The 10,862-nt window shown below is 42.2% G+C and overlaps 1 protein-coding gene across 2 annotated transcripts in view; it reads right to left on the bottom strand.

Annotated features, from left to right (window-relative positions):
* Positions 1-1,726: 1,726 nt before the first annotated feature.
* meng (meng-po) overlaps positions 1,727-10,862 on the bottom strand; it is a 43,350-nt gene continuing 34,214 nt past the window's right edge. For both annotated transcript variants that reach the window (XR_010859929.2, XM_067146308.2), the window contains exon 3: positions 1,727-2,239. Coding sequence is in view for 1 of the 2 variants with exons in the window: in XM_067146308.2 (XP_067002409.2) it covers positions 2,150-2,239 (90 nt within the window). In the remaining variant the exon portion in view is untranslated. The remainder of the gene's footprint in view (positions 2,240-10,862) is intronic.

The following is a 10,862-nucleotide window of genomic DNA, read 5'->3' as shown; positions in this document are numbered from 1 at the left end:
TAGTCAGTAATCATAATTTAAATGTTTCTTCTGAATTCAATATTTTCTTCTCTTTTCCCCCTTCTAATGTAGTTAGGGTAACCAATAGGGTTACTGTCTATCAGTACTCTTAGAATGCATTTTACTCTTCCTACATTATGGAACCTTTCTAGTAATGTCTGCTTGTATACTTACATCTTCACATAGCATTCTAACTTCACCATTACCTGTACATTCTGGTAGATCTTCTTACTTCTAGAGTCCAGATTTTTGGACAGTAATAGGTTAGAATGCAAAATTACTGAAGCGAGTAACAAGTATAGCCTTTCCTGCACAACGGTTATACTATGCGGGCTACGGTCTATCAGAGCCCCTAGAATGTATGCTACTCTTGCTACATTATGGAACAGCGGCCTAGTCGACACTTCCTAATAGAGTCACGGTCTATCAAAACCCCTAGAATATTACTCTTGCTACATTATGGAACAGCGGGCAAGTCGACACTTCCTAATAGGGTTACGGTTTATCAGAGCCCCTAGAATGTATGCTACTCTTGCTACATTATAGAATAGCGGGCTAGTCAACACTTCCTAATAGGGTTACGGTCTATCAGAGCCTCTAGAATGTATGCTACTCTTGCTACATTATGGAACAGAGGCCTAGTCGACACTTCCTAATAGAGTCACGGTCTATCAAAACCCCTAGAATATTACTCTTGCTACATTATGGAACAGCTGGCTAGTCGACACTTCCTAATAGAGTCACGGTCTATCAGAACTCCTAGAATGTATGTTACTCTTGCTACATTATGGAATATCGGGCTAGTCGACACTACCTAATAGAGTCACGGTCTATCAAACCCCTTAGAACATTACTCTTGCTACATTATGGTAGAGCGGGCTAGTCTAATAGGATTGCGATTTATCAGAACCCCTAGAATATATGTTACTCTTGCTACGTTATGGAACAGCTGGCTAGTCGACACTTCCTAATGGAGTCACGGTCTATCAAAACCCCTAGAATATTGCTCTTGCTACATTATGGTAGAGCGGGCTAGTCTAATAGGATTACGATCTATCATAGTCCCCTAGAATGTATGCTACCCTTGTTACATTATGGAACAGAGTCCTAGTCGACACTTCCTAATAGAGTCACGGTCTATCAGAGCCCCTAGAATGTATGCTACTCTTGCTACATTATGGAACAGCGGGCTAGTCGACACTTCCTAATATAGTCACGGTCTATCAGAACTCCTAGAATGTATGCTACTCTTGCTACATTATGGAACAGCGGGCTAGTCGACACTTCCTAATATAGTCACGGTCTATCAGAACTCCTAGAATGTATGTTACCCTTGCTACATTATGGAACAGCTGGCTAGTCGACACTTCCTAATAGAGTTACTGTCTATCAGAACCCCTATAATGTATGTTACTCTTACTACATTATGGGACAGCGGGCTAGTCGACACTTCCTAATAGGGTCACTGTCTATCAGAAACCCTAGAATTTATGTTACTCTTGATACATTATGGAACAACGGGCTGGTTGACAGTTGTTAATAACCAAATTAGTTTCCATTCTAACCTATTACTATCTAAAAATCAAGTGTCTACTTACTACATCTCGTTCTTTACTCTCTACTTCAATGCCACTTCGTACCGTCACAGTATACTTGTTTACTTACACTATTGAAGACGATGTTGGCTGAGGTGGAAGGAGCTGGAATAAACATTGAATATTGAGAATTTATTCTTCAAGTGTTTATTTATTCTATGGAAGAGGTCGTACAATATCCACACTTGAAGAGTTTTAGATATTAAATTACCATGTTTATGAAATACTCTAATACACACACATATAAAATGTAATGAGATCACTCGATAAAGAGTCTGAAGAGTGGATGTCACTAGCACGTGTTGGGACCATGTCCGCTTATTGTCGCTACTGGGAATTAACTTCTTAAGGATGGAATCAGTTCTTTTAAGATATGTAACCGCTAATACTATGGATTGAGCACTGCGGACAAATCAATGGTCTATTTAACACACCACGTACACTTTATACACTCATTTTGGTACAAATCTGAGTTCCGTCCATGACGACTCACGAATATTTACAGATTTTTTTCAATTGACTAGAAGATTTCAGTTCACACGATACCATCGCCTTCAACCCGTGTGAGGAGAGACATCAGCGCAATGCAATGACTGGACCTCACTGTTCTTACTTGGACAATTATTTTCCCTTCCGGTTTGTTCCTGTAAAAGGTACATGGTTATTCCACAAGACAGTCGTTTCGACACACAATTCTTAAGGAGAGTAGAATAGGAAACGAGGAAATACTCTCATGTTCATAACAAACAGAGCACGTTGAAAGACTAGAGATAGGAAGTTCATATTCACAGGACATGTTCATTAGTATGTTCTGCAGAAACGATTAGCATTTCAGTCACCTAGGTTCAGCATGTGTCCTGTTGCCTTGTAGGCACTGGGTCCTCCATCGGCACTGATAACTTGTTCTATGCGTGATGGCATCGATGCTTATAAGGCACGAATGGCGTCCTGGGGCATAGCAATCCATGCTGCATTTATCTGGTTCCACAGTTCATCCTTGGTTTCTGGCACTGGGTCACAGCGCCACACCCGTCGTTTCACCATACCCCATACATTTTGATTGGCGACAAGTCCGGTGAAGGGGCAGGCCAGGGCAACAGTCTGACATCCTGTGACAACAGTAAGGCGCGTGTTCGTGCAGGAACATGTGAACATGTTGTCGCGCATTTTCGTGCTGAAATACGGCGTCTGGGGTTTCGTGCAGAAAGGGTACGGCTACGGGTCGCAGGATGTCATTCATGTAGGTCAAACTGGTCACAGTGCCCTGGACACGCACCAGCTGTGATTTGTGATTGTACCCAATAGCACCCCACACCATAAGGCATTAGTTGGCGCTGTATGTCTTGTGCGAAGGCAGTCAATGTGATGAATTTCCCCCTGTCTTGGGCGAATCAAAATGCGGCTATCATTTTCAAACAAACAGAACCTGGATTCGTCCGAAAACACTATATGCTGCCATTCCTGTCCCCAGTGACGTCGTTCCCTACACCATTGCAGTCTAGCATGTTTATGTACATTAGTGAAAGGTAGGCGGAGAAGTGGACGACGCGCCGGTAACCCAGACCATAATAAACGGCGACGGACTGCCACTCGTAATAGTTTAAGATGTATTACACTGTTCCACTGTTGCGCCCGAGCCGAGGAGGACGTAGATATGTTCTGCAATGCCATTCGGATGAGGTGTCGATATTCTCGGGGGGTAGTCTGGATGGTGCGACCAGAACCACATAGTCGTGTTCTGCGGCCTTCTGTGAACTATTCTGTACAACACGCCCGTTGCACTGCCGACACACTTCATCCCACATGAGCAGCAATTTCCCGGATGGACGCACCACGTTCCCTCATTCCCATAATGCGCCCGCTTTCAAACTCACTCATTTGACGATACGGTTCTCGAAAACGTCTGCGATGCATCCTGCATGTCTGCTCAAGTCACACTGATCCATGACTTTCGTTTTATAGTGTCACTGAGAGCCGCAGGCACATTTTACTAGTCGATGGTGGTGCACCGAGATACTGATGTGGACCTTGAAACTGATGGCCGACATGGTTGAAATGCCAATAATTTCTTCAGAACATACTAATGACATGTGGACATGAACTTCCTATCTCTAGTCTTTCAAGGTATTATGCTTTTTATGAATATGAGTGTGTATTAGAATAATTAAATTCTGTACTAGAATCCTGGATTCTATTTAACCTTCACTTGGTTAAAATTATCCAGTTTTGACACGTTTATATTGAAATCTGTGTATTTAACCACCGGACAATGCGGATTACATTAACATATCGAGCATTGTCATAACAAGTGTAGCTGTCCAGAATTCCTTATTTATTTTGTAATTCATGGTTTTTGTTGTGTGATTTTTCATTCTCAATGATTTTGATCTCAATTTCCAGTATTTAACATTTTCATTGTAATAAGACCTTTGTCTAACGAACTACTAAATTGATAACAATACTATTTTCAGGTATGTTATAAAACAATTTTAAAATATCACTAAATTCAAATTTTAGTAGGAACTCACTTCCTGTCAGAATTAGATGAAGTTTTACGATATGTTTCTTTTTAAACATTGTCTAAAATAAGAAAACAAACTATGATATCACCCAAGCCAAAAGTACTACACAATTTTAGTTCAGTGCAACTGTAAAATATTTTAATTTTAGCTGAAGATGTTTACAGGGACAGTGGCAAAAGTTCAGCAAATGTAACTGTTACGAGATTTTCAAAATATTAACAAATTTAAGAATTTTATTTCACAAAGAAATTTACAACTTCCTCTTTAAATTGATGTATGCCTGTCATCTGTTAATAAACTCGTTCCAGTTTTTTATGTTTGATACGTTATATGTAAGATTGCTCTATTTTCCCCTTGAAACCTCTAGATCCCTAACGATAATTGCCAGAGAATATTGTTTGTTTACCCTGAGTTGTAGAAACAGCTTCATTATTTACATTGGTAACATTGGCATGCAGCCTTGAGTAAGGTGCTAGGTTTTCAATACATTGTGAGAGGATGCTTAATGCATTGCTCTAATGATATTTTTGGCGGTTGATACTTTTTATGTAATGTGTCCCTATCTTCCAAACTACAGAACAAAGTACATACAAATTTTCATCAGTACATTAAGAATGCCATGTGGGATCATTGAACCGAACTTGTAGCAAGGATTTCCACACTGGATGAATTAGACGCTCCATCGTTAATATTTACCCCTCTCAAAATGTGTCTTAGTTTAAGTGAAATCATATGCATTCTGGTTTTGTGAACTTACAATTGATGTGCAAAATATCGAAATATATAAAAATTATAGCCGAGGAGATTTCAGAGAAATAGGGTCATTCATTTGACGAGTGTCTGCTCACAGATGCCCATTTCAAATCTCTTAAATCACGTAGAACTTTATGTGATATGATAATTATGTATAAAAATGTAAATTGTATTCTTGATAATACCTATTTCCTTTCATTATCAAAATTCAATGCCCCACAGGCGAAAACACGAGTTTCATTAACTCACCACTTCACAGAATATGCACCAAGAATAACAGAATGGCCGTGAACAATATGGAATTAGATTTTGGATGCAACATGCACAATTTTCCCCATCAGCTCAGGCTCATGATTTAGGCACAAAAAGTATGCAAATATTATTGATTATATGGAAATTAATTTGTTAGTGATTATTACACCTTTTCTACCATCCTTGTCATCATTATGTCTATTTATTCATTTGTTACTATCACTAACCCAATCTCATTATCATGATCAAAATTAATACAATTATTTAGTGTATGTACAGCTGTATTTTACATATTTAAAATATACTGTAATTGGAAACAGGTTTTCTGTTGTATGAATTTGATTAAAATAAACAATAATATTATAATAAAATATGTGACATAGGACTTTCCATCTCTCCTTAAGATTTTCGCGTGTTTGTTCATGAAATACATAAATACACTGAATTTTAATACTTATATATGCAACTCGTGCGTAAATTGGGTCCGTTTTGCAGGAGTAGGAAGGATAGGCCCTACTCATGCGTAAATGACAGGAATGCAAACAAAATTCACGTCTCACGAGTTGCATACAAAATTTTACCGATTACCATAACAAAAATATAGCAGTTCTGTGGAAAAAACGTTAACATAAAATAAGGTTACGTTTAACATATTATAATTACGCTATTATAGTACTACATTTGGTATTATGTATCTTAATTGCCTTTCTTGTGGGAAAATGTTATGATGTATAGTAGGCCATGAGTTGTCCAGAAGAGCATACATATGATTATGTATTGCATCAAGTTTTTCATTTTAACACGGATATGCTTTTGATCTATCTGGAATTAACGTTACCAGTTTCCCAGACACAATTTTGACCATGACAACCAGTGGCGACATCTTCTCACTGTGCGCTTTTTTCATGTAACTAACAGCTTGAGAATATCAAAAAATGCTTTCACAGCCGCAGATCTTAAAATCACAGCAATAGAACCAGCTTTTGGGTGGTTAGGCCGTGTGCATTATGCAGAGTTTCGTCCAGACGTGCCATTTGGACTCATCAGCTGGAATGGCACGCCCCTCCAGGACTCTGAAATGAACGGAGAAATGATTTCTCCTTTAGCAGGTTAGCAAACTTGATTTGCTAACTCGGCGGGGCCACACAGTTTGGTCACCCTCAGTCTACAGTATATGATCGGACCGGAATCTCTACACGTCGACAGTCTTACGTCTACATATCAAGAAGTTTCTGGAAGTTACGCGATGACTCCTTCACCGCCGCCATCACCAACGCGATCACGTTCACCCAGGTCGCCACCAAAGGACATGGAAACTACTCAAACCAAACAACCTCGTCGTTTATCGGAATCTGGTTCTGGAAGTCCTGATGGAGAAAGGAAAAGAATTTGTCCGACACAATCCCTGATACAACGTTCTCCAGGCTCTGTCGAAACCTCACCGGGATCTCATGCTCGTCTGGAATCTTCTGGAACGGACCTTGGGATTCATTTGCTGGGCCCTGGACCATCGACCGCCCACCAACTGCCCAACCTGTTGGACCAACCTGCAACGTACATGCCTGCACATGTACGTAGTTATGCTCAGGCGGCGCAAAACCCAGCAATACCACCTAATATTCGCCAGCGCAGTATTGTTACTCCAACGCTCCAGCCAACTGTTCAACCGCCTTTCTATCTGATAAAGCTTACAAATCTGGACATCACCAAGGCCAACGTCAGGTGCATCTATCAACTAATTGCAAAATTTACGCCCAATCTTCAGGATTATAAACTTGAAATCCAACGGTCGAGAGATGGTTATAATCTTAAAACCTGCCAACCATTTTACCATCACTTCATGAATAACATCGGAGCTCATCAACTGGGGACACATGCACGGGCCACTAATGTCACCACACAGCGTCCAACACAACGTCCTGCACCGCCCACCCGACCAGCAACAATTCTATCTGTGGTTGCTTATGGAGTCGACCGAGACTACACCGACGATGAGGTGGCTGCTCAACTCCAACTCGAGGGTCACCACATCTACCGAGTCATCCGTATTCGGAACGCTCAAGGACCCACTTCCTTGGTTCGCATTCTATCACGCGACGTCTCGACGCTCGACGCCTTGCTCCGTGACGGCGCCATGATCTACGCCCGGCGCCATCGGGTGGAACCCTCCAGAACATCGCCACCTCAGAAGATCCGCTGCGGGACGTGCCAGAGGTTCGACCACGCCCCAGGGACACCATGTGTTCATCCGGAGGTATGTGCCATCTGTTCACGTGAGGAGCATCCTACTCATGCTTGTCCCAATAAGTCGAATCCAAAATGTGTTAATTGTAATCAAAATCATCCTGCTTTCAGTTATAAATGTCGTTCCAAACCTGCTCCTGAACCTGATCATCCTGAAACCGTTGTCCCTGTTCAATCTCAAGACCTACCTACCCCTGCCTCTTCCTCCTTCCTCCTCCCTCCGAGTTCTGAGAACATCATTCGTTTTATTACGATGGTGTTACAGAACGTCCTCCCCTTCCATCGCCCACACATCCTAAATCAGATCCAGCTAGCGGCTCGATTGGTTTTGAACACTCATGTCGACGTGGCGTACTCGGGGAATAAAATGCATTTTGCATTTTTTCCCCTAAGTACTGTTCACTTTATGCGTTAGCGTATTGAAGCTTTACTATGCCAACATAAGATCTATTAAGTCCAATCGGCCGCTGCTGGACACCTCCCTTTCATTGTATGCCCCGGATATTTTTGTTCTGAATGAGACATTTCTGACGCCGGCTCAAATGCCTCAATTTCCCCGGTTTACTTTCTATCGCGCTGATCGTCCGACTCAAGGCCGTGGTGGCGTGGCTATCGGCGTCAGACGAGATTTTACTGTTATTCAGCACTACTTTCACTTCCCTACTAATTTCTCTGAATATCTAATACTCGAAGTAATTACTCCTCAGAAAACCATTACGGTAGCTACTATCTACATACCGTCTAAACCTTTCATTCCCTCTGATTTTATTAAATACATAGACGCTACATTTTCTGAATATATTATAGTTGCAGACCTTAATGTTACTTCATATACCCCTACTCAAATCTCCGAGTTCACTAATTTATGTACGTCTCTCCGGGGCATGCGCTTCCATTTTCCTTTCCACACCCTCCCCGCCAATAATTCCACCCCTGATGTCCTCCTTCTTTCTCCCTCCCTTGCCACATCTATCACCATCCAGCAGCTCGTTTCTATAGGTAGCGATCACGCCCCAGCCCTTCTCACCTTTCCTGGTGTTCTTCCCCGTCAGACCTTACCCCCTCCTCGCCCTCCCCCTACTCGTCGTTTCAATCACACTAATTGGAATACTTATCGCACTACACTCACTAACTTACTCAGTGATGCTGTACCGCCTACTAATATTCCCACTCTATTCGCCCTAATTTCTAAAATAGAGCGAGCTATCCTTACCGCAGATTCTCTTCATATTCCTCGTCACTCCTACCACCCCTCTAAACCTCCTATACCCCCCACAGCTCTCCGCTTATTGCAGCTAGCTCATGACTACTTTACTGCATATACTCGAACCAAGGACCCTACTACGCTCCAACAACACCGCCGAACTTTACGCCACGCGCGCTCATATATTAAAGCTATTAAACGTAAAATGTGGATGGACAAGTGTACTGAGCTAGCTGATTATCACGACCCTCGACGTTTTTGGACGACTTTTCGAAAACTAACCAAAACTACCAACCCTCTTCCTCGCTACCCTATTACACATCCCCCCACTCATCCACAAACTGACCAAGACAAGGCTAATCTTTTCGCTGACTATTATCAAACTGTGTTTTCCCCCTCCCACGCCCCTAATTTCCATCATCCTCACGAACCTACCATCATTGCTTACTCTGATCCTAACCTCCCTGAACTTCAACCTTCATTCCTCCATTTTTCTCATGTTGATTATACTCATCCATTAAATGCTCCCATTACACCCACTGATATCCGGCTTTTCCTGAAACATCGGAAAAACACCTCCCCTGGCTCCGATACCATCTCATATCGTCATATTCAAGAAGCCCCTCCTATTCTTTTTTATCTTCTTAGCATTATTTACACCTACATTCTTTATACAGGCGCGTACCCCGATCATTGGGGTAACGCCAATCTTCTCCTATTCCTAAAACCCCATAAACTCCCATCTGACATTCGGTCTTATCGCCCAATCTCCTTACTCCCTGTCCTCAGCAAGATCCTAGAAGGGATTCTGAGTAGGAGACTTTCCTCCTATCTCGACTCTCTAGGTCTTATTCCATCCTCTCAAGCCGGTTTTCGATCCCATCATTCCACTCACGATCACCTCTTTCACATATCCTCTTCTCTCAATGCCTATCTTCGCCCCCGTAAAACTGCCGCTTTAGTTTGCCTCGATGTGAATAAGGCTTTTGATTCAGTCTGGCATGCTGGGTTGCTTTTTAAGTTACGCCATCTTCCCATTCCTATCACTATCATTCGATTTATTTTCAACTATCTTCAACATCGATCAGCACAGATCCTCATCCGTGGTACCCGTTCCTATTCCTTTCGTATGACTGCGGGCGTAGCCCAAGGTTCCCCACTTTCCCCCCTTTTATATATTTTATATACTTATGATATCCCACATCCCGACCCCCCTTTAAGACTCTATCAATATGCCGATGATCTGGCTATCCTTGCACTTACACCTACTACTGTTACTCTTACCCGTTATTTACAGACCTACCTCTCCGTTCTAGAATCCTGGTTCGACGCCTGGCATATTGCTGTTAATCCCACCAAGACCCAATTTATTGTATTTCGGAAAAAATCCCGCCTCACTAGACCCCGTCACCGAGTTCTTTTAACGTTGTATAATACTCCACTAACAGAAACTAATACCCTAATCTACCTTGGTATTCAATTCCAGAACAACCTTCATTGGAAACATCATTTAACACAAGTATACAAACGTGCACTTCAACGCTTCCGAGCCCTTCGTATTCTCACTGGTAAAACGTGGGGCCTCCGTCCTTCCCAAATCCTCACAGTTTATAAATCTTTTATTCGCCCTGTCGTAACATACAGTTCCTTGACCTGGCTCACAGCTGACAGACAACAATACGTGACCTTGCTTAAACTTGACAGACATGCTATGCGTATTGCATACCATCTCCCCTTTGACACCCCTTCTGCTGACTTCCAACCTCTTTATTCTTTCCCCACCATCCTTACTCATGTCCATGATCTTCGTCTCAAATACTTACAATGTGCCCTAGCCATCAATCACTCTGCGATTAAAGAAGCCCTCAACCTTTCTCCTCTTGCCACCGCTATCCTTAATAATGACCGCTCTCCTGCTATCTCTTACCTTTTCCCCACCCCTATCACGTAACTTCCCCCCCTGTCCCACTGCCTTTTTATTCTAATTTTTCTTTTACTGGATATTACGATGCTCCTCGCGGCAGTGGTACCGGCCTCCAATATCTGTGTCTGAGTGCTTTACGACACTACCAGTGTCATCTCTATCCGTGTTCATTTTCAATCATTCTGTGTTTTTCGCGTCCTCATTGTTCCACTAGTGTACGTCCATTTCTTTCTGCTTCCACCATAGTGTTTTTCGTATCGTACGTCAAGATGAACTGAAGACATTTCTCTCTCAGTACGATGTGTTGTGCGTTTATACTTTGTGTGCCAATCGAAATCAATGAAAAATAGACTGACATGGAAGGAATC

Source organism: Anabrus simplex, chromosome 1, assembly GCF_040414725.1.
Source record: "Anabrus simplex isolate iqAnaSimp1 chromosome 1, ASM4041472v1, whole genome shotgun sequence".
In the NCBI taxonomy this organism is placed as follows: Eukaryota; Metazoa; Arthropoda; class Insecta; order Orthoptera; family Tettigoniidae; genus Anabrus; species Anabrus simplex.
The sequence above is the reverse complement of the archived record's forward strand: the minus strand, read 5'-3'. Positions and strand labels throughout refer to the sequence as shown.